Here is a 23,985-nt window from a genome sequence, read left to right as displayed (position 1 = left end):
CGCGCATGCGCCCCGCGCCCCCCGCCCGGGCTCGGCGGCCGAGGGGCCCCGGCGCCGCCACGGGCCGGACCCGGTGAGTGGGGGCTGAGGGCGCGGCGGGACCGGGCCGGGCCGGGCGGGCGCCTGAGGGCACCGAGCGACGCCACCCGAGGGGCCGGAGCCACGGGGGACGGCGGGGGGCTGAGGGGACCGAGCGGCCGTTCCGGGGGCACCGGGAGGCGGGAGCCCGAGTGCAGCCGCGGGCCCCGAGGGGACGGAGCCGCGGTGGGCTGAGGGAGGCGGGAGCCCGGAGGGACCGAGCTGGGCGCTCCGGGGCGATCCGGAGGCGGCGGGACGAGCCGGGCGCGCTCCGCCGCCGGTGCCGCCGCGAGGGGCCGGTGTCACCCCCCGGCTCCCCGCGTTCTCCCCCCTTCCCCGCTGCCTTCCGCGCCCCGGGACGGGCCTCTCCGGGGTGTTTATCCCGAGGGAAGTGAGGCCCGAAGGGCTTTCCCGGGCGGAGCGCCGGGTGCCCGCCCGCGGCTGCACGTGTCGAGCCCCTCGGTGATGAACGGAGCGCTCCCCGCGCTGCCGAGCGCGGGAACGGCGTGATCGCACCGGGAGACGCCACCTGTGCCACCTCCGTGCCCCCCTCTCCTCCTGTGCCACCTCCGTGCCCACCTCTCCTCCTGTGCCACCTCCGTGCCCCCCTCTCCTCCTGTGCCACCTCCGTGCCCCCCTCTCCTCCTGTGCCACCTTCGTGCCCCCCTCTCCTCTGGTGTCACCTCCGTGCCCACCTCTCCTCCTGTGCCACCTCCGTGTCCCCCTCTCCTCCTGTGTCACCTCCGTGTCCACCTCTCCTCCTGTGTCACCTCCGTGTCCCCCTCTCCTCCTGTGCCACCTCCGTGCCCACCTCTCCTCCTGTGCCACCTCCGTGTCCCCCTCTCCTCCTGTGCCACCTCCGTGCCCACCTCTCCTCCTGTGCCACCTCCGTGCCCACCTCTCCTCCTGTGCCACCTCCGTGTCCCCCTCTCCTCCTGTGTCACCTCCGTGTCCCCCTCTCCTCCGGTGTCACCTCCGTGCCCCCCTCTCCTCCGGTGTCACCCCCGTCCCCCTCCCGGCTCCGGGTAGGCTGGGGCTCATGGATCCCGTGTCAGCTGCTGCGGCTCCAGTGCAGTCCCTGGAAGCAGCAGCTCCTGCTCAGAATTCCTTGTCTGGATAAACCTTCATAGCGCCGCTGGCAGCCGGAGCCAGCCCTGCCTCGAGCTGACGGGCCGCAGCCGTGCGGTTTGGCATTGCTTGAGGAAATACTTTTCCAGCTCCAGGAGCGTTTGGACAAAGCTCTCAGGCACGTGGTGGGACTGCTGGGGGTGTCCTGTGCAGGGCCATCAATTTGGCTTGATGACCTTGTGTGTCCCTTCTCACTGAGGACATTCCGTGATTCTCTGTGCTTGACCCCAGTGCAGAGCACGATGAGAAGAATCCTGCTCTTGTGTCAGATGAGAGTTTTGGCCTCCGTTGGGCCTAACTTTCACCCAGCGTCATAAAATTTCACAGGAATGACATTTGTGCAGCTATTTTTACTGGCCTTTTAAAGGCAATTCTCATTTCTGTTGGTAGGAATTAGTCCTGACACTTTCTGGTCAGTGTGACCTTACTTCACAGTGAAGTGCTGATTTTGTTCCACCATCAAATTAATTACAAATAGGAGATAGTTCATAGGGATTAATTAGGGCATGGATGGACCATATGGATTCTGGAGCAACAGTTGCTACCACCAGGTTCTGATTTTTCATTGGGTGTTTGATTGATATTTTGAAATGAGAGAGAGAACAAAACCCTTCTGTGTGACAGACCGTTGATTGTTGTTATTATTTCCACATTTCCTGCCTGCTCTAAGTCAAGGATAATTGGTTAAGAAAAACCCCAAACTGTCCCTTGCTGTTAGAAATCTGTGTCCTGGGGATGTTCAATGAACCAGCTGTCAGTGCAGTTACCAAACCCTCTGTTCTTCAGGTCATTTAAGGGAAAAAGTTGTTGTTTTCTGTCAAGACTCGTGTTTAGGAAAATGCAAGGTGCCTTTCTCTGCATTTTTGGTACTTTCCGTGTCTGTTCCAAAGTTGTGCTTGTGCTTTCCTGAGGGAACAGGTCAGCTCTGTGCTGGAAAGCGGGATGGGTAAGGAGTTTTAAAAGGGAATTTGAGCCTTACTGTGCCGTTTGACTCCGAGGGAAAGTCCTGCATTTCCAGCAGTGCTTGCATTAACTCCGGCACTTCCGCAGCTCTGGGGAGCAGCGGGGACGGAGCTCTGTGGTCACTGGTGGCTCCGTGGGGGTGGGCTGAGCCGTCACACATCCTGGTGCCTGCGAATGCGCCGACAGCTCCAGCGAGGGGCTGGTCCTGGGTGGCACCGAGGTGACACGAGGTGCAGCAGTGAGTGCTGGGCTCTCCCCGTGGCTGGCCGGGGCTCTGAGCATGTCTGCGGGCACGGAGATGGCCAGGTAAGAGCTGAGGGGCTGGGGCTGGGCTGAGCGTGGGGTCTGCCCTCTGAGCCCTTCTCCGGCTCCTTCGGGGAGAAGAGCCCTTTGCAGGGTATCTCTCCAGAATCGGGAACTTCTCTGACATTTCCAAATTGAAATGCCAGCGCAGGGGGCAAAGCAGGAGCGCGGTGACAGGTCCCTTTGGAGGTTTCACATCACATGGAACTTGTTTTTCAGGAGCGTCTCTGTTTTTTGGACTGTGTTGGAAACACAGCTGCTCCTTGGAGTTTGTCACCCAGCACCTCTTGTCTTTTTGAAATGGGTTTATCAAGGTTTAGATCAGTTTGAGTGATGAGAAGTTATTAAAAACATTTTGCTGACAAAAAAAGGGAACCTTACCAAAGGGTCTGACTGCCTTTAGTGCTTTCAGACTAGAGTTTGTACGTTTGTCCTTCCATTGATGGAGGAGACTATTGAGTTATTACTAGTAGAAGCATTTCCATTTATAAATCTAAGTGTTTTCTTAATTTATACAACAATATTACAATTTTTTGGGGTTTTTTAAAGCAACTCACAGGTCTGAATGAAGGATTCTACACAAGGAATTGTCATGAAATACCTCTTTTCTAGATATGTATCATCCTCAGCCCTTCATTAAGGGACTTGTTTTGCCCCTCACTTCAAAGCGAACACCCAGCTCATCACAAATAATGTGCAAGTGATGCAAATACTGGTAAATAACTGGAAAATTTGGGTCAAGGACTGAGAGCAAAGCGCTTGCTTTGAACAAGGCAGAGAGGAGCCCCAAGAGGGTTGGGAATGTGAGGAATTCCAGGGGTCCAAGCCCTTTCTAGGGGGAAAGTTAAAACCCAGATGCTGAGCAAATTGAGACCAATTTTAAGAACTTATTTTGGTACACCCTGGAGAGTTTTAATTATAGGCACAGATTTTCTAAAGAATTCTGTGCTCCGTTGGTGTGGAAATTATACTGTTTAGGTGAAACTTCATCTTAAAAGGTCTTTCCTGGGTTTGGATGGTTCTAGAGTTTACAAGAACAAATTTCTTATAAGCCCTGAAATTTAATCACTGATGGAGAGTTTGTGATGAATTTTAACAGCTACATTTGTTGATTTAGTAATTTGCTGACTGCCAGCAACTTCTGTGAGTCAAAAAAATCCCCAAACTTTCCTCATCCACCACTTTTGCCAAGGAAAGGATGAGATCCAGTGACTGAGGTTGTACCTAGGAGTGATCCAGCCACTTAGGATCGACAGAGCAGCTTAGGAACACCCAGTTAGAAGCTGGATAATCCAGAAGCTGCCTTCCTTGAGTGTGTTACGGATTGGGTCACTGAAAATCCAGTGCCTTGGTGCTTCTCTGGGGAACTGGAGCCAGAGAATCCAGAGCCACAAGGGCTCAGTGGTGGTGCTGATGCCTTGTTCCTGACCCAGCTGTGATGCAGGAGAGCAAGCAGTCCTTATGGGATGGTGAGCTTTCCATGGAGAGCTGCTGGAGCACCACAGAGTGTGTGAGCCCAGGCAGACCCTGCTCGCTGGGGTGAATTTTGGTGATTTGTGGTCATTGGCACCTGCAAGGGGCTGCTGGCTGAGTAAAGAAGTGATGGAATCAGGAGCTGGACTTGGATGATCTTTGTGGGTCTTTTCCAGCTCAAGATATTCTGTGATTCTCAGAAATCAGGCTGCAGCTTCACCTCCAGCATGGAGCTGGGGAGAGGGGGCTGCTCTTGTGGCTCTTTCCTTACACCACTTCACATGTCCAGCACCTTTTTTGAAGGTGGAAACCACAAGGAGCGTTGCCTTATTCAAGGTGCCGCTTTTCACTTTTCGTACCTCACCCTTCCTGCAGAGACAGGATTCCCTGAACCCCAGCAGGAACCCGGACAAGGGTGGTGATCATTAAACACTTGGATTGAAACCCTTGTGGATAATGGACCCCTTTGTTGTCCCTGCTGGGGGATGGGCACTGCTGCCTCATTAGGGGGAAGGTGATCCTTTGCTCCCACCCTGCTTCCAGCCTTTGTGTTCTGTGCTGCCACTCCACAGAGTTGACTTGTGCTCCAGATTTATGTATTTTTAATCTGCTTAATAGGAAGCAAATTATTGCCGTTAAAAAAGTTCCACTACAACTCCCTGATTTTTATGGTGGCTCTACTTTGTCCCTGCTGACCTGCACAGGGAAGCACATCCTGCCCAGCCGGTAGGGAGACTCCCTGAGATACAGATGGTCCCTGGACCCCACTGCCAGCCCCTCACAGGGGGCTGCACGGCCACCTCTGTGTGCCCTGCTTTGGAAGGGAGTGAAGGTTTTATTATTTACTGGCATTTATCAGTGTTTCCAGCTGGTCTCAGCACTTCCCGCGGGCAGCAGGAGTGCAATTCCACTGTCCCGTGCTTGTGCCATGGAATAACAGGCTGTGCTTTTTATCGACTCAAGTTATGGTTAATAATGGTCAAAATGTATTAAATTGCATTTTGCTTGCTGTGTTCAGTATTGCTCAATACGTAAATGCCGCTCTTGAAAAAACCCATGTTTTTAAAATGTCAAAATCACCAAATTTCCCATTCACTGCCCATTCTTGGTCCTGGTTTTGGGAGGCTCGTTGCTTTCCATTAAAAGCTACAAAAAGGAATTTATCTCCAAAATGCTTCTTGGAGGCGAAAGGGCAATGTTAGCATTTCCTTTTCTGACCTCCTCATACCATAAATAAGAATTGTTATTGCTGCTCGGGTAGTGACACACAGTTCTTCCCAAATTCAGGACTGTCTGGAAGATCTGGTTGGGATTTTTAAAAACTTGACTTTGTTTTGGCATAAAATTAAGATTTCAGGTTTAAGTTTCTGGATGTGGTGTGGGATAATTGACATATGCAACGTGTGGCGGGGCAGTTATGATCTTACTGGTGATTCCTGGTGAAGGACGTACTGAGAATGGCAAAAAGAAATCCCTTTTCCTTCTGCAAACATAGAGAACTTGGTTTCATACCTCAGTACTGGCCAGTAATTCCTCAGTGATTCTGTTTCAAGGAAGAGCGTGATTCCGTTTCAAAGCAGAACCCAGGGTTTTCAGCAATAACACAAGTTACAAGGTTTTCTGGCTATAAATAAAAATCTATATTTGGAAAAAACAAATAGTGTATTTATGGACAAAACTGTATTAAAGGAAATGTGATGGAAAAATTGAGTCAGATGAGCTGATGTATGAAGCATTTCCCTCTGGAGTCATTGGGCTGAAAAATGTTTTATATGCCTAAACTTGAACAGATGCTTCAGCACACACACACACACACAGTCCTCCCCCGGTTCATATTAGCAGTTCTGCTCATACCACTGTGATTAATTCTCAGACCAGCCTGGTTTAGGCTCTTTTCTGGGAGCTCCGGGGTATTTCCAGATCATCCAGGTACTTAAGCCATGCTTAGCTGTAAATAAGCAAGCAGCCCGGATTATTAGCGGGATTTGTTTCAAGCTTTGCATTAGGCATGTGTTTAAATGACTCACTGAGCTGGGATTTACATTTTTACACGGGAGTGAAGGATTTCTCTCTATTACCTTGCCTAGATGGAAATTGGTGGAGTCAGCCAGCTTTTTTGCCTAAACAAGTCCATGAAACCAGCTTTGGGCTCTTAGAGTTATTAATTCCAGCTTTTTAGTTACAAATTTGTCAGAAAACAAGTCTGAGTGTGCGTGCCTGACCTCGATTGAGATACTGAGGAGGACTGAAGGAGGGAAGGAGGCATCCATATGGATGACCAGCAGATTGTGCCTTGTGTCCTTTCCAGTCCGAATGTCGAATGCGCAGTCAGTGGCGCTGGAGGAGGCTGACAACTGCATTTGGTTATTTTCCATTGAGTCCCCGCTCTGGTGTCCTGCTCAGCTGTAATCTGCTGTCCTGGGGTGCAGGGTTTGCCTTGTAGGTGGCTGTACACAGCATTCCCTCTCCTCTGAACATCCCCAAAGTCTTCCCCAAAAGTGCCACGTCTTGGGGATGCTTCTGTGCACTTTGCTTTTCTGATGAAGGAATGTAGAAAAATGACTTCTGGCTGTGGTGTGCCTCGGGAATGCAGCTCCTGCAGGATGAGGGATGATGCTGGTGGCAGCAGGGGATGGAACTCCTGCCTGCGGTGACATCCCGGCATGAGCGGTGCAGCCCTGCCAGACTCAGAGCAAGCCATCGCCTGTGAAGTTCTGTATCTCTCTCATGCTTAAAATAGTCAAGAGCCTGGAAGGGTGATTGTATGTCTTGTGTGTGCCCATGTTCCCTTGAGGGGGAGTTTTGACTCCTTGTTAACTCCTGGAAGCCTGGCTCTGCTGTGGATTCAGAGACAAAAATGACACCCAGCACTGCGTAGTCCTGAGGTTAGAGATGTGTCTGGAGGCAGGCAAGGGGGTGGGTGGAGGTTGTGCACATGGGGCTGGCCTTGGTGTCAGTACATTTTTTAATGACATAAAATTAAAATGGTTGAAGTTCCTTATGTGTCTTGCAGCTGTGCTGCCCTGCATGCAGCATGTCCTCCTAAAAATCAAAAAATCTCCTGATTGTCATGGTAAACATTGAAGTAGTTGAGAAATGACTGAATTTTACTTGCAGCAGATTCATTTGCAGGAGTTACTCAGCTGGTGCTCAGATATGGAGTTTAACTATTTTGAAATGAGAAGAATTTTCGTGGTGGAAACTGTGATTCCTGAGATATTATAAAGCAAAATAAAATTGAAGTGTTTGGGAGGAAGCACATGGCGATCTTCCACAAAGCCATATGGAAATTATCTTTATTCCATGGTTCGTGTGAAGTCTTTGCTCCTTCTGGAGCTGACTTGGAGCCTCCTCCTCAGTGCTGTCCCCAGCTTGGTTTGTATTCCTCGCCTGCTCTTGCTCTCTTTGCAATCTGTGACCAAACCGTATCGATCCGGGTGTCTGCGGAACCCAGCTCCCTGGAGGGCTGTGCTGGAGAGCCGTGGACAGAAATAAATCATGGCTGCCCTTCAGGTGTTCTGATTGCCTGGGATTGTCTGGCACATGCAGAATTCCAGGGGGCTGGAACTGAGCAGTGATCAACAGCCCCTGTACCAATTCTGTTCCCTTTGGTGTCTGGTGGTGCTTCTCTTTCAGCTGGTTCATGGAGGGGCTTTTCCCCAGCACCTCGGAGCCACTCATTCCTGGCTCCTTTGGAGCAGCCACATGGATCAGATGGAATCTTGCCTGCTCCAGAGTCCTGTTTCTGACCTGTCCCATGTAGGGGCTGCAGCAGAGCATGGGGGAAGCTCTGGACTCTCAACATGTGACTGCTTTGTGCCTACAGACTTACCCTTGCCTGAGGCACTGCCCTGGCTTTCAGTTTTTGAGGGATTTTCTTTCTCCAGGCTGCTCCAGGTGTCACAGCTGTTTCCTCCCTCAACCTTCTTGCTTTTTTTCACTGTCCTTCCCCCCCCTTCCATACCTCTTCTCCAAGCTCCTTCTCTTGTCCTCTCTTCCCATGATAGGAGCTGGCCAGAGTGACCAGAGCCACACGCTGTGGGTGAGCCATGGGCACTCAGGGGGACATGGCAGAGTGACCAGAGCCACATGCCATGGATGCATGTCACAGGCACATGGTGGCACAGCAGCATGTGCTGGATGTGCTTGTCCTCTGACACTGTGAAACTGTTTTGGGGCTGTGCTGAGCAGTGCCAGAGCATTCACAGAGCAGCCTGACAGCCCCAAGACCTCCTGCTTGCTGAGGCCATCTCAGGGCATATCTATTTTTAGGTGAAATTGAGAGTTATTATTTTTATTCATTGTATGCACCACTTTATCCATGTGGAATTCCATCTGCCATTTTATTTCCAGGTTGCATAGACTCATATGGTCCCTGTGCTGCTCTTCATGGTTGCTTATCCAACCCCCCTTGAATATTTCCTTCAGGATTGTGGGTCACATCCAGACAGTGTCCTAGTCTGGCACAGCCAGCCTCTCCCTGTGACCCTTGCTCTGACTTCCCTCCCTTGCAGGAAATGACTGTTTACTCCTACTCCCAACTGTCTCTGTACAGGGACAGTCCCTTTTCCAGTGGCCTTTTGGGGTCCCTACAGGAAGCCTCAGATGAGAGAGACTCGCAGAGGTTAAAACCCAGAAGATCTGGAGCCCTCTGTGGGGCTGGAGGTGCCTTTCCAGAAGCCACGCTGACTTTTCCCCTGGTTTATTGTATTTATACAGAGCATCAATGCCCACTAATTCTGCTCAGTGTCATTAGTCCTGTGTGAAAGTTGGGTTTGGAGAACTACACTTTGCCAGGATTTTCTTCACAACCCCTGTCTTGCAGAATTGACATGGCAGTTGCTTCCCTGTCCCAAGACAATTTTAGGAATGGCTGTACTCAGGCTGGGGTCCATCTCCATGCTCCGTTAACCCCTTGGTGGATCCATCCAGCCCTTCCTACTGTTGACTCCTCAGTTTGGCTCTTTGCTCTGTAACCTCCCCTCCAGTCCCTGCAGTGGGAACCAGTTTCCCAGTGAGTCTCAGAGGAGAGGGCTGGCAGTGAGCCTGGAACTGTTCCTGGTGCTGTGGCTTGTGTGTAAAGGAGTCACATCATTTTCCCTGGATGGGTTTGTCATCTCTTTTAGTGACATTAAAGCTGAGCCTGTTCCTGATGGTGGCTTTGTGCAGGGAGATTCTGTCAAGGTGCAGGTGGGAATCTGAAGTGGGAGTGGTCTGAGGGCTGGAGCATCTCTGCTCTGGAGATGGGCTGGGAGAGCTGAGGGTGTTCAGCTGGAGAAGAGAAGGCTCTGAGGAGACCTTACTGTGGCCTTTCAGCTTATAAAGGGGCTTAGAAGAAAAATGTCTCCTGTACTACTGTCTCCTGTAGTAATAGGACAAGGGACAACACTTTTAAACTGAGAGAAGACAGGGCTAGATGGGACATTAAATGGAAATATTTTACTATGAGAGTGGTAAGGCCCTGGCACAGGGTGTCCAGAGCAGTTGTGGCTACCCCTGGATCCCTGGCAGTGTCCAAGGCCAGGTTGGATGGGACCTGGAGCAGCCTGGGATAGTGGAAGGTGTCCCTGCCATGGCAGGGGGAGGAATAAGATGGGCTTTAAAGTCCCTTTCAACCCAAACCAGCCTGTGACTGTGTTAGGCAGAGTAGGTTCGATTGCTTTAACGAGACAATCCACCAAACAGCCAATGGTTCCTTATCAGGAGTGATTATCTGCAGCTAATTCCCCTTTGTGAGAGTGAACGAGCTGTGGCACAGCAGATGCTCAATTACCCTTTATATTAAGAATGTTTCTGCAGGCAGACCTGCTGGGCTGTGTTAGGAAGTGGCCCAGCCCTTGGTCATGCCGAATAGAGGTGATCTGCTGGCTCCTGGTTGGAGCTTGAAGAGAACAATACAGAATGAGCATGAAGTTCACTCCGTGATTAATAAGATGTCACCAGCCTCCTAAAATCTCGGAAGCTTGGAAATAAGCAGCTGGGGGAAGCTTGGCACTGTTGCCCTGACCGTAGTTGTGGCTGCAATGTCTCAGTGGGTTTTTCCTGCCTCCAGCAGCCCCACAACACAGTGCACACCATTCCCTGGTCCCCTTGTGCTCCCCTGTCCAGTCTCACGCCTGACTTAAGCACTGGGGAGGCTGATCTGCCTTCAATTTGCTGCTAATTGTCCCAGTCTGTGTCGATAATAAGTTAGATAAAATCCTTGGCCAGGGGAAGCAGTCAGGTGGAAAAACTGACCCGTCTGCCACTGTGTGCTTGGTGCAGAGTGCCTGTCACTGGGAAAAGGGCTTCTGGCCTCCCTTCATAAAACAGGAGTTATTTCCAGCTGTTCTCAAGGGGAAAAGCCCCAGTTGGTGTGTGTGTTTCCCAGCTGGAGTGATGGAGCACAGGGAGTTCATCAGTGCTTCAGGTCTCTTCCCAAGGGAGTCTCTAAGTATTCAAGTCTTTCAGAAATGGACAGTTTTATGTTTCTTATTTCATTACAGGGAAATTTTTTTCAACAAATAAATCACTTAGTGAATCTATGCATATTTATATTCTAAATTTTATCTTTGGCAAAATAAAGCTGTTAAGACTCCTGTTGAACTCAAGCTGGAGTAACATTTTAATGCCAGTATGGCAATCTGCTGCCTTACTCTGCTCCTTGTCTCAGAATAAACTGTGTGTAAAACCAACTTTATTGAAACAAAACTCTTCAGCTGTTTCTGTGGTTTAGCAGCAACTTAGGAGAAGTTAAAGCAGCAGTAGAGTGAGTGAGGTGCTGGCTTGTTGTGGACCTGTTCTCTGGCAAGGTGCTGTCCTTGGCTGTCTGTCCCAACACCATCCCCACGGATTGTTGTGCCATTTGGCACAGCTGGCTGCTGTCCTGCTCAGCTTGGTGCTCTCCACCTGGGGAGGTGCAGAGTTTGGTGAAGTCACAGGGGGCTGTGAGGCTCTGTGTTGCTCCGTGTCCCAGCATGGGAACAATCCAGGCCCAGTTTAGCAGAGCTGTTCCAAGTGCTGCCTGAAAGCACCAGCACGGCAGGGAGGGCTTGCAGTGGAGAGGCTTTGGTTTGCAGTGTCCTCCTCTGCCTCTGAACATCCTTCCCTCTCTGCAGAGCTGCTGTCGGAGAAAACGTGATGTGGATTTGGTGGAGTTGCAGGCTGAGGCGGTGGCTCCCACTAGACCAGACCGAGCTGGGGAATAAAACTCTTTTTTTTGAATGTAGGTCACAGAGAAGCAGCTGCCATGTTGCAGGATGGGTGACTGGGGACGTTGTGGCAGACTGTGTCGGGGTGCGTGGTATCTGTTTCATTTACAAGCTGTTCATGGTAGTTTTTGAGGCTTATCTATGAAGCAAACACTGTTGTGGTTTCTCTTGGCTGTCGTAAGATGGTGGTGGGAGCTTTAGGTGTTCATCCCCATCTGATTGCCTCCCGCTCAGCCAAGTGAGAACCTTTGATTTTGATGTACAGGAGCCGACAGAATTGCTCTCTTTTGGCTTCTCTCTCCTTTCCTGAAATGGCTGTGAGAGTGATATTTGGGTCAGCTGCCTCCAGTGTGTCATTTTCTTTTGACACTCATCCCTCTGAGCACAGAGGAGGAGCCCGGTGGGGAAATGCTGTGGAGCTGTTGGCTGCAGTGGAATCGGGTGTAGTTAAAGGGGTGTTGTGGTTGTTTGAATCACTAATCACATCAAGGCAGGGAGGTCTCTCTGATGCCTGACTGGAACGGTCTGGGAGTGAGGATGGCCTTCCCCAGACCTCGCTGCCAGAGAGCTGGAGGGATCCAGGTAAGCACGTGGATGCTGCAGCCTGTCCAAAGGCTCCTTCTCCCCAGCAGCACGTCCCTCAGTGCTTCCCAGGGATGCAACACCCAGAGGTGCTGTGTGTTCTGTGCCTTCTTCCCTTTGGACCCTTGTGGGTCTGTCTGGGGAAACAGGATTGTTCCTCCTTGCCTCGCTGCAGTGCTCGGGGTCGTGGTCTGAGGTCTCGGGTGGGCCCAGCTGCTGCCATTCCCTGGGTGTCACAGGTGGGTTTGCATTGTCAAGGCTCTGCTCACCCCTGCCTGTCCCCAGGTACAGCCCTGAGTAGCAGTGCTGGTGCTGGGCCTGCCCACACAGGGAGTTTGCAGCAGGACCCTCTCCTGCCCTTTCTTTCGTTCTCTCTGCTGTTCCCAGACTGGCGAGCACGTCCTGAAAGGGGCTGAAGCCCTGGGATTTGTTGGCAGGTGTGTGCAGGATCCCCAGCCCTGATCCATCACGCTCTTGCTTGAATTGCTATTGGCCACTCAGGACCTGCCTTCTGTCCTTCTCCTCACTGCAATTTTTCCATCTTCACCCTTCCATTTGCCATATTTGTTAAAATAACTGCTGGGAACACAGTTCCCAATAGGCAGCAGTACAATATTTTTAATATTTGAATAATGTATTGTTGTATCATGCCAGTACGAGTAGCACTGTGTGGCAGTTGTCCCACACTGGCAGGGGGAAGGATCTCTGGTCACAGTTTCACTTGCTTATGTGGCTCAAGTCCCTGCAAGTTGTCCCCTCTCTATTATGTTCATTCTTACAGGAAAAAATGCTAAATTGCTTTGCTTCTGTAGCTGTTGCCCAGACTGTTCTCCACAGTCCCCAGGGAATGGTGGGCAATTGATGGTTTTTGAATGGTGGAAAATTGATACACAGAAAATTTCACTTAAACATAAGAAAAGCTTTTGTTTACTGTAAGCATGTCAGATGTAGGATCAGACTGCCAATTCTGACTTTTCAACGTTTCTAACTCTGGAGGTGTTTAATAGGATCAGGCTGCCCAGAGAGTTTGTGGTGGAGTTATTTAACACCTGGCTGGACATGGGCCTTCCAACCTGCTCTGGTTGACCCCGCTTTGGGATGTAAAATATGGTGGTTTAAACTGCCAGTTATCAGGACATTGCCCATTTCTGAAAGGGATGCATTTGGTACAAGGGAACTTAGGGGTTAAGCACTTTCAGAAGTGACTGAAATAAAACTCTATCACTTACAAAGGGTCTGTCACAGCCTCAGACCAGTCAGTGTTGGGGTGTTTGGTCTCATGTTTTGTCAAGAGGTAGCACATTGTGTGTCTGAGCCAGGGTTTAGTAGCCCTGACTGGGGAGCACGTGGTGCCTCATCAGATGGATGCCTGGTCCAGGAGCTGCTGCTGGGAAGGAGAACTCCGGTGTTTGGGAGATCAGTGCTGGCTGCGTGTGATCATGGAAAAGCCTGCAGGATCCCTGTGGCGTGGGAGAATGGGAATTGACAGCTCACACTCAGGAGTGTTCTGTGCACCTGATGCCATGCTCACCCAGTCTGATGGTGACTTCAGCTGGTGGGAACAGTGTTTCTCAAGGATGCCCTCCAGATCTTTGGACTTAAGGGTATCAGTCCCCAGCCCTGTTGTTTGCAAACAGCCTGGGCTGGCAGTCCAAGAGCTCAGCATTTGGTTAAACACTTGGTCTTGATTTCAGAACAGCAGTGTTGGGCATTTTCTCTAGTATGGCTTGAACTTCAGATTCAAATTGTTTAAAAAAAACCAAAATTGTCTTTTACCTACCCTGTAATTCCTTGTTTTCAACGTCCAGCTGAATTACACAGGGAAAGCTTCCCTGTGCTTTACTGGCTCCTCTGCATGGAGGAACAAGTGCAGCAGCACCAGGGCCAGGGGGAGGCAGAGCCTGGTGGGTCGTGCTGGACCTGCCAGTGCTGCAGGAGCCCAGTTCCTACGGGGGCTGCTCAAACCGTCTGGGCTCAGTGGGGTTAAACTGTGGTGGAGAAGAGCTGTGAGATGTGTGAGGCTGGAGGAGAGGGGAGAGGGGGAGCGCTGGTGGAGTAAACACTGGCTTGGTTCTGAGCTCCAGTAGCTCTTCCTTGCTGGGTTATTCCTCATCTGCCAGCAGGTTGTGCGGGAGGGGATTTGTTCCTGCTGCAGGCTCCAGTGCCAGCACTGTGCTGATCCCCAGGGTTTGGTGTCGGCGTGGCCCGGGCTGCCCGGGGAGCCGGGGTTTCAGTGCAGGCTGAAGCAGCACACAAGTCTCTGACCACTTTGTTTCCTCCTTGATCACATTTCACATCACCGCAGTGCTGCCATCACCTGGGGCTCCTTCTGCCTCCTCATACCTGGCATCTGCAGGATGGGTGTGAGGAGCAGCCTCGGGCTGGTGTTAAGCTACAAGAAATGCCAAACTGGGAGCTCATTCTCCCAGTCTCTGAGCTGGAACACCTCATTCCCATCCTTCAGAAGGGATGCTGATTGCTGAGTCTGTGTGAAGGGATTCAGGCTGACACAGACCCCACAACAGGCCTCCAAAAATCTCATGAGGTGACAGAGACTGTACAGCCCAGTGTCCATTTCCCGTGGAGCCTGTTGTCACTGCAGGCTCCTGCTCTCAGATGAACTCGAGGCAGGCTCAGCTCGTCCTGTCCTCGTGCTGCTCGGGCGGACCCTGCTCTGCCCCGCCGGGATCCGCACGTCCCGGGGTGGACACGTCCTGCCCTGGGCACTCTGCTTCCTGCAGCAGCACGGTTGCTGTAGGTGCACTAAAAGCTGGTTTGGGCCAGCACAAAACACGTCGTGATTTGAATTTTGTCACTGCGGGGGAGTGTTGCTAAAATTGTCACTTGGCTTCCCATGTTAGCAGTACCTAGAGGGCACGCCGAGGCGACCGGAGGTTCATGTCTTAGCTGCAAATTCCAGCTTATCTGTAAGCTGAATGCTCGGGTGGGTATATGTTGATTTTCAAAAAGATACGTACTTGACATCTTTATTTTTTTGACAGCGCAAGAATCTTATTATATCCCTACCTCTTACCCATATTTTCCTGTTCTATTTATATCCCACATAGGATCTGTGGTCTCATAATTCAGCGTGGGGTTTTTTAGATTCGGGGAATTGGTCTGGGAATCAGCAGAGCCTTGTTAGCATGCCTAGGATTGGAAGGCACCATTCAGAAATGGTTTCCAAATTGACATTGACATTGTGGCTTTTTCCAAACCATTCTCTGCTGTTGCCACGTGAGCCCTGCCAGATGACAGAGGATTTATTTGAAAGAGCACTGTGTGCTCTCCAAAAAGTCCCAGCCTTCTCCTTCCTAAGTATTCTATAAGATTAAAAATAAAATTCAGTGCACTCTTCTTATTCCTTTTCATCTTTATTGCTGAAAACAGGAGTAAAATTGGTGGTGATTGAACCCACTTCCTTCACAGAGGATAGAAGGGTGATAGCTGTGAGTTCTCTTTTCCCAGGGATATCCCCACATCCTTGCTCTTGTGTCACTCAGGACAATGGACACTGGAATTGCTGCTCAGGGAATGCAGGTGGCATCAGCACAGCACTCACCAGGGTTCAGGATGTGTTGGCACCATTCCAGTGCTGGGTCTGGCCATGGCTCTCTGCTTCCTTGAGCAGTAAAGTCTTCTTGAGCAGTAAGGAACCCCTCTGCTTCCTCAAAAGTACTTGTAAATCATGTAATTTCTTACTTTTCTATGTAAATGAGATCTGAATGAATAATTAGCATTATTCATTCATCCTAATTCAAATACTATTTTAATTAGCCTGTGGGCCCAATTTCACTTTCATGCAGCATGAAACCTCTTTTGATTAACAACAGAATTGCCATGCATTTCTTCTTTTTTTCCTGCTCAGCACATGTCTTTTTAAACTGCTTAAAAACAAAACAAAACAAATAAATCATTAATAAATTAATCAGATTTCATTAGCATGACCTGGGAAGACATAATTTAGGGAGGAAAAAAGTCTTCTGTAGATATATTCATTCTCCTTAACTCCTTCGTAGCCTTGAGGCTACAAAGCCTTCAGAGAAGCCTTCTCTGAGGAGGTGTGATGAAATATGAAAATTCAGGGACCCTCCACCACTCCCTGCCATCAAAGGGCAGGGACACCCTCCACTAGACCAAGCTCCATCCAACCTGGCCTTGGGCACTTCAGGGATGGGGCAGCCACAGCTGCTCTGGGCACCCTGTGCCAGGGCCTCCCCACCCTCATGGTAGAATATCTCCAATGTCCCATCTAACCCTCCCCACTCAGAGTTAGAAAGCATTGTCCCTTGTCCTGTCACTACGGGCGTTGATTTTTCTTACAGGCTCTGTTTATACTGAAAGGATTTCCTTCTCTGTGCTGAATGACCCCTGTTGTCCCAGCCTGTCTCCACAGCAGAGGTGCTCCAGCCCTTGGAGCATCTCTGTGGACTCTCACCAACAGGTCCATGTCTGGGGGCTCCAGAGAATTGCCCTCTCACCTGCTGCCCACACTGCTTTGGATGCAGCCCAGGGGACAGTTGGATTTCTGGACTGTTGCTGGTTCACATCCTGTTCTTCATCCTCCAGTATCCCCAAGTCCTTCCCTGCAGGGTTTCTCTCCATCCACCCACCCCAGTCTGTGCTGCTGTTGGGGGTTGCCCCAGCCCAGATCCCGGCCCCTCCCGTTGGCCGTGTTGAAGTTCACGAGGCTGCCATGGGCCTGCTCCTCCAGGCTGTCAGGATCCCTGGGAATGGCATCCCTTCCCTGCAGGATATCAGCTGTGCCCCTCAGCTTGGTGCCATCCTTGGACATGCTGAGGCTGTGCCCAGCCTCACTTCTGTCATTGATGGAATGACATGAAAAGAGTCCTGGTACCACAGAAACATCACAGGAGAGCTTGGATTGGACAGGATCCACATGGATCATCCAGTCCAGCTCCATGATCCTCACAGGCTGCCTAGTGCTGAACCAAACCAACACTCCCTGCACCCTCATGCTCAGATGCTTTGGGCTGTAGCTGCTGATTTGTACTGGGCTGGAGCCAAGGGGCTCCATTTTGCCCTGGGCTGGGCCCAGTCTGTGCCAAGGCAGGGCCAGGAGATGGTTCCGAAGGTGTTTGGGATTTGACAGCCCGGAATGAGGCTGCCTTGACACCCACCTGGTGCTGGCTGTCCTGCCCTCCAGGTGCCCTCCTCTCGGGGGAATGGGGACACTGCTGGAGTGTTGCAGCTTCCTCCTGTCCCACTGCTGTCCCTGCCACACCTCAGCTGTCCCATCCAAGGGCTGGATTTTGAGCATTTTACAGTAACTGGTTCTCCACGGTGCAGTTCTTCCCACTCTGAGTGGTAGGAGGTCATTGCTGTTTGAGGAGAAAGCTTAAAGGAAGCGAAAATTTAAATGTTAAAATGTTTAAACTCATAGCCAACCCCCCATGGGCTGGGTAGAGGAGAGGGCACCCCTGAGGGGCCATTCCCTGAGGGGCTGTATGTGAACAACAGCTGTGTTAACTCAAGAAATTCGTCACCTGAAGCTGATTTCTTTTTTCCCATATACCTGCTCCAAATTCTTCTTCATTCTCTCTGGATGTCAGCGCCTGCAAAGCTTTAATTCAGGAGCCAGCCCACTGTCAGAGATAAGCCTCCTGGTATTTCATCATGGGTTCTGCCCGCTCCAAGGAGCCTCCTCCGCTGGAAGTGCTGAAATGAACTTATGACAAATACAAGAAATGAAAGTCTCTCTCAAATGCACTTTCTGGCATGACTTAAATTAGCTGAAATTGCTGACATTCTGCCTTTCTCAGATGCGTGTCAGTGTCCATAGACTTTTCTTTCAAACACTGGAAAATTATTGAGTTAAATGTTGCCAGAACCAGCAGATGCAGGAGCGCGGGTGTACGTTGGGTGAAGGTTACTGGGATGTGTCTGGGTGCTGCAGCACGTGGAGGAGAGGCAGAACGTGCCCCTCCAACCTTGGCTGATCCCACAGAACGCAAGGACACCACCGGAATTCCACTTGGAAGTCCTTGGGTTTGTACTGCATTGAATTTGGATGGGCTGAGCCTTTCCAAGACTTAATGACTGTCATTTTGCTTGAACTAAAACATTTCCTTAAAGACCAGGAAGTTCTTTGCTTGCTTATGGGTCCTCCCATGTTTGTCCCAGCAGCTCTGCTCTGGACTAGGACTAAATGGACAAAGTGACACTTTCTTGGCAAAGAGAATCAGCTCTTGGGCAGCTTCAGAGCTCCACAGCCAGGACCCACTAATTGGCAGGTCCTGGTTGTTAACCACAGATTGGGTAAATCCTCCTGCATCCCAGGGCTGTGGGAGCCCCAGCATACGTCTGTACGTAGGTCTGGCACTGTGCATTGATACAACTGGTGGAATTCGGGTTGGAATCACAGGAATGATTCCTGTGTTGTTGTTGCTACCTGTCTGCAAGCAGAAAATGCACTGTGAAAAGCTGGCATGTACCTTGAAGAAATTTCTTAGATGGGAGGTAGCAGCTTGTCTAAAAGTAAAGATTCGCTTACTGAAATCTGCACTCATTTCAAACTTCCCTGTCCTTAACTCCTGAGGAATGTGACAGTATATGAAAATTTAAAGGCTGGTTCCTGCTGTTACTCCAAATTTACATTGGCAACAGTGTTTAATTAATTTCAAATTTACTTAGTAGTTTACTTTCAGTGAAAAGTGTGGCCCTGACATTTTCAGCGAATAAGAATTAGCCTCTTAAACTCCTTTGGGTTTTGTCTCTTTTTTAGTTGATGAATCACGAGGTGTCAGTGGGGACGTGCCTGTCCTGTCAGTGCCCAGAGTGATGAGATGGGCAGAGCAGTGTGGTGAGAGAGGGCTGTTGGGGCTCCTCCCCTCTGTTAACCTCCTGTTCCAGATGTGGGGTTCACCTGCCTTTGCTGCCCACTGCCCTTCCCGGGCACGTGCAGGACCCCCAGACTCATGTGCCCCTCATCTGGACCCCAAATCCCGAGTGGGAAATGCTGAGTGTGGGGTGTCTGAAGCACTGTCTCATCCCACTAACACAGAACTCGGGTGGCAGAGCTGCTCTTGGGTGCCTTTCTGAAATGGGGGTGCCAAGCCCTTGCTGCAGGAAGGGGCTGCTCTGGGATGGGAACCTCTGGTCTCTTTGCCTGTTAAAAATGTGCTCTTTCAGCCAGTGCTCTATGGAATGATGGCAGCAGGGTTGTGTTGAAGGGGAGCTTGGATGGAAGCCTTGGGAGGAATGCCTGCACCTCTAATAGCTGTTATCTATGGAACACATCTGATTCAAACATGTCTTTCTTCAGGGCTGAGTGCAGGTGGCCTGTCCACCTGCGTGGGGGCCGGGGATTTTTGACCTAATTGGTAATTTTGATGACACATCATGATCCTGACTCGTTGTTGGGACTCACTTCCATTTTCTTCCTATGTTTCCCAACTAAACAAATTGATCTTTCTAAATCACTCACTTTTAGGCATCTTCCCTGTCCCTCAGCTGGTTTTGAGCCTCCTGTATCCACTCTCTGATGCTGGAGCAACTGCTGAAGGATGCAGCCGCAGGCGCCCAGGGCTGTCTCGCTAACAAGGAGGTAAGATCACCCCCCTGGCTCCTGATTGACACAGCCAGGGCTCAATCCATCACCTGCAGTGTATCAGCAGCTCTCCTTGAGACCCTGATCCTTCAGGGGCCTCGTTCCCTTCCCTGTTAACTGACACCCACAGCAACCTCTCCCCTCTGCTGCTCCTGAGCTGCATTGAGTGTGGTTCAGGCAGTGGGGCTGTTCCAGGGGCCTCAGCCTCCCCAGCAATCCGTGTTTCCCTGTTCCACTGGTAACTCTCATCTCCAGTTCTCAGCCTGCAGACTCGTGTCCCATGGGCCCATTTTGTCAGCAGCCACTCCTCAGCTGAGCTTGGGAAGATCAGCCTGCCTGCCATGGATTTTCAGAACTGCTGTAATTGGGGATCTGATCTTGGACCTAATGTGGGAATCATTTGTCAAGATTTTTGTTACTTCTGATCACTTAATATGGCCTTTTTTAATACTCTCCTATACTATTTTTTTCTCCCACTGTCATGAAGTGATAAATCAAATGTTCTGCACAGCCCATCCACACCATATCCCTGCTCTTGGCTTTTCAGTGAAACACTGAATTCCACCAGAGGGAGATCACATTGATATTCTTTAATTCTGCATTGCTTGCATCTCCTCACATTTCATTAGTTTGCCTATAAACAACTCTGTAGTTATGTGGAAGAAGTTGAATAGTTCCAAGCACTAGTTTTCTTCCAGTCTCCTGGAATTTCTTCAGGTCAAGAATAAATCCCTTTTAAGATCAGAGTGCTGGAGATTTGTCCAGTTCTGGGTTCAGGATCTGTCACCAAATGTTTTTCTGATGTAATAATTTATTTTAGTAATCTTTATGTCAAACTGATATTTGACATCATCAAAAGTTTTAAAATGTCTCATCCCTTGTTGCTCTAACAGTGCCCAATAGTTCTTCCCCTGTTTTACCAGTTTCACTCCTTGGAGCTCCAGGAGGGCCTGCAGTGTTGCTGGGGTTTGTTCTAAATGTTGCCAGAATGGAGTTTCCAAGGATGGGATTTTTACTGTTAGGATTGCAAATTTATCCTGGAGTCATGGAATGGTTTAGGTTGGAAGGGACCTTGCAGCCCATCCAGTGCCACCCCCTGCCATGGGCAGGGACACCTTCCACTGCCCCAGGTTGCTCCAAGCTCGGTCCAACCTTGAGCACTTGAACACTTTCAGGGATCCAGGGGCAGCCACAGCTTCTCTGGGCAACCTGGAATCTGCAGGCTGGAATTTGGCAGAGTTGCCTCTGGCTCGCTGTGCCAGCCCCGCTCGGGAGCGAGGCCAGGCCCGGCAGTTCCGGCGCTCGCTCAGCTCCTGCCAGCGCGGTCCCCTGTCCCCTCACCCACCCACCACTCACTGCTGTGCAGTAGCTCTTCTAAAAGTTCTGACAGGTAGCTCTTTCTAACCAGGTTTTCACTACAAAATCCACACTGAAATCTTTTCTGACCCTGGGAGGAAGGTTTTGAGCCTCCCAGAGGGGCTGGACCCAAATCCATCCACAGGATGGTTCAAGCATACTTAAGGGTTTCTTGGCCCAGCCCTGTCCTTAGGCTGGCCCTGCAGGGTGACACGGCTCAGGCCACCAGGTTGTCCTGCCTTTGCATCACAGGTGGGCTGGGCCATCCCTTCCTGAATTAGGACAGCTGGTACTGCCCTTGGACACAGCGGTGTCTCCTGTAGGTTGTGGCTGAGACTGTGATCACCAGCCCAGGCTTTAACAAATTAGAATAAATCCTCTTGTCGGCGGTGGAATGTGACCAACAGCACCCAAAAATCTCATGGGCACTTGTCTTCCCATCCACTGTGTTTTGGAGTCTTTAACTTCCACTTTAAATGTTTTTATCAACCCATGACATACAGAGCGGCCGTGTCTCTGTCTTGGGCTGGGGAGTAGCTTTGGGAGCATTTTTTTAATGAAAATATACTGAACTGCTACTTTTTCTTACAGCAGATTCCTCAAAAGCCTGCGGAGGAGACGTAGGATCTTCAAGCAAATTCTGGCAGCTGGATCCCGATAGCAGGTGGTGGTCACAAACATGGATGGTGTTGGGTGTAAAAGTCTGGAGTTTTCAGACTCTCTTGGTTGAGTTTGAGCCATTTAGGCTCAAGCTGATAAAGTCATAAATATTTGGGGGTTCTGTTTCTTTTTTAGATAAACTCATTTGACCACCATGAGTTGGAGTTTTCTGACCCGCCTGTTAGAGGAGATCCAGAACCATTCAACCTTTGTTGGCAAAATCTGGCTGACAGTGTTGATTGTGTTTCGGATTGTCCTAATTGCTGTGGGAGGAGAATCCATTTATTATGACGAACAAAGCAAGTTTGTGTGCAACACGGAGCAGCCTGGCTGCGAGAACGTCTGCTACGACTCCTTCGCCCCTCTCTCGCACGTCAGGTTCTGGGTGTTCCAGATCATTCTCGTGGCCACTCCCTCCGTGCTGTACTTAGGCTATGCCATCCATAAAATCGCCCGGATGGTGGAGCACAGCGAAGCCAGCAGGAGAGCCAGGAGGAGGAGCTTGCCCATCCGCTGGAAACAGCACCGGGGCTTGGAGGAAGCTGAAGATGACCACGAGGAAGACCCAATGATGTACCCAGAGATAGAGGTGGAGAGCGTCCGGGAGAGTAAAGAGAAGCAGAGCCCTGCCAAAGCCAAGCACGACGGCCGGCGGCAGATCCGGGAGGACGGGCTCATGAGGATTTACGTCCTGCAGCTCCTGGCCAGGGCCCTGTTTGAGGTTGGCTTCCTGGTGGGGCAGTATTTCCTGTACGGCTTCCAGGTGAGCCCCGTGTTCGTGTGCAGCAGGAAGCCCTGCCCGCACAACGTCGATTGTTTCATTTCCAGGCCAACCGAAAAGACCATTTTCCTGCTGATCATGTACGGGGTGAGCTGCATGTGTCTGCTCCTGAATGTCTGGGAGATGCTGCACCTGGGGTTTGGCACCATCCGGGACACGTTGAATGCCAAGAAGAAGGAGCTGGTTGACTCTGGGACCTTTAACTACCCCTTCACCTGGAACACGCCGTCGGCTCCCCCGGGCTACAACATCGCGCTGAAGCCGGAGCAGATGCAGTGCACGGAGCTGTCCAACGCCAAGATGGCCTACAAGCAGAACAAAGCCAACATAGCTCAGGAACAGCAGTATGGCAGCAACGAAGGGAACATTCCCGCCGACCTGGAGATCCTGCAGAGGGAAATCAAAGCGGCTCAGGACCGCCTGGACCTTGCCATCCAGGCTTACAACAACCAAAACAACCCCAGCAGTTCCAGAGGGAAGAAATCCAAAGCGGGCTCAAACAAAAGCAGTGCCAGCAGCAAGTCAGGAGATGGGAAGAACTCGGTCTGGATTTAACGTTGACTCAGTTGATATGCTGTGGTTTTTTCCCCCTAGTTTATCATAACCAGCAGTCCCATGAATAATGGCTTCCATTAAGGGAATATTTGACTCTGCTGATTTTCAGGGATACCGTTGGCTCGTGATTCAGCCCCAGAAAGGGTTTATACACTGACTCTAGGACTTTAGAACTTTGTTCTTTTGTCTTCCAAGTCAGGAGACAAATAGGTATATTTAATTCATTCTCATTGAACGGTTTATGCTGTATGTACAGTATTATAGTACATTTATTATGCACAATTTTTTTTGTATTTGTACACTGGATCTGATGTTACACTTTTTATATCAACAAGGACAAAGCAATGGATAGCCATTAGCATTTTGTTAATTTTATTATTGTTGTCTGCAGTTATGTCATTGTTCTTCCTTGTTTTCCAAGTAAAACTTTTTATAAAACTTTTCTATGCTGCGTTTCCAAAGTGCCTTGAACATGCAGAAGTGGAGTCCCTGGGCAGCTCGTGGGCGAGGAAAGATTTGGGAAATCTCTGTCAATGGTGCTTCTTTACTAAATTAATGTGCTGCTTGCAACCTGGAAGTGTCATCCCATAAGCTCCTGTGTCCTACAGGCTCTTTCCTCTCTGGAAAATTACTTATAGGAAAAATATGTGTGAGTGTGTGTGTGTGTGTGTGTGTGTGTGTAGGGAGCAGGAGTGCCAGTTGTGGGGCAGAGAGGGCTCAGGGCTCCCTTGTGCAACAGGAGAGAGGAGACACTTCAAATTCCTGCAAAACATCCAGAAAAAAACGGAATAGAAGTGGCTGGATTCAGTAACTCGGCGTGTTTCTGTGAGAGTGATGGGAAGAGAAGTTTGTGAGGCCTCCTGTTGTGTAACTCCCCGTGCCCAAGGGCAGGCAGTGGTACCTTCTGGGGAGGATTCCTGTGATTTCCAAACGAATCGGGTCAGGTGGAGTCATGGTAGTTCTGTCTGACTGTGGAATCCCCTCCCTCTCCTGCAGCAGCACACACGAGCTGTCTGGGGAGTCTCAGCCCTCTCGGAATATCAATGATTCTGCCTTATTCCAGACCCCTCTTCCTTCCCTTCTGTCCGAGGAATTTTGTTCAGACAGAGCAATATGTATAATTTAGCTTTCTGCTTGAGAGACCAGTCCAATCTGGCATTCTGTGGGTTTGGCATTAAACTTGAATTTACAATTAGCAGAAGGGGAATGAGGGACTGATGCCTTTGGCTCTGTCTTTCTGGCAAGGAGCCGGCTCGGCTGGGAGAGACACTGATAAATGTCTCTGCTTTCTGCTGCTATTTATAAGGGACTCAGGACCTTGCTCTGCTCCCTTTCTTTTTTCAGGT

General features: G+C 50.4%; 1 protein-coding gene across 3 annotated transcripts; it reads left to right on the top strand.

Moving 5' to 3' along the window:
* On the top strand, positions 1-23,083 carry GJC1 (gap junction protein gamma 1). 3 transcript variants are annotated; one of them, XM_054000434.1, is made up of 4 exons: positions 1-73; positions 19,171-19,284; positions 21,238-21,307; positions 21,439-23,083. In XM_054000434.1, exon 4 carries the CDS (start codon positions 21,458-21,460, stop codon positions 22,637-22,639), a length of 1,182 nt encoding a protein of 393 aa, XP_053856409.1. In that variant the 5' UTR covers positions 1-73; positions 19,171-19,284; positions 21,238-21,307; positions 21,439-21,457; the 3' UTR covers positions 22,640-23,083. The 3 variants fall into 3 exon arrangements, with proteins under 3 accessions (XP_053856409.1, XP_053856407.1, XP_053856408.1); XM_054000432.1 differs by having other exon boundaries at positions 21,235-21,307; XM_054000433.1 differs by lacking the exon at positions 1-73 and adding an exon at positions 2,392-2,475 and having other exon boundaries at positions 21,235-21,307.
* Positions 23,084-23,985: the final 902 nt, after the last annotated feature.

This window comes from Vidua macroura, chromosome 27 (genome assembly GCF_024509145.1).
Source record: "Vidua macroura isolate BioBank_ID:100142 chromosome 27, ASM2450914v1, whole genome shotgun sequence".
Lineage (NCBI taxonomy): Eukaryota > Metazoa > Chordata > Aves > Passeriformes > Viduidae > Vidua > Vidua macroura.
This window is presented reverse-complemented; position numbering and strand designations above follow the sequence as displayed.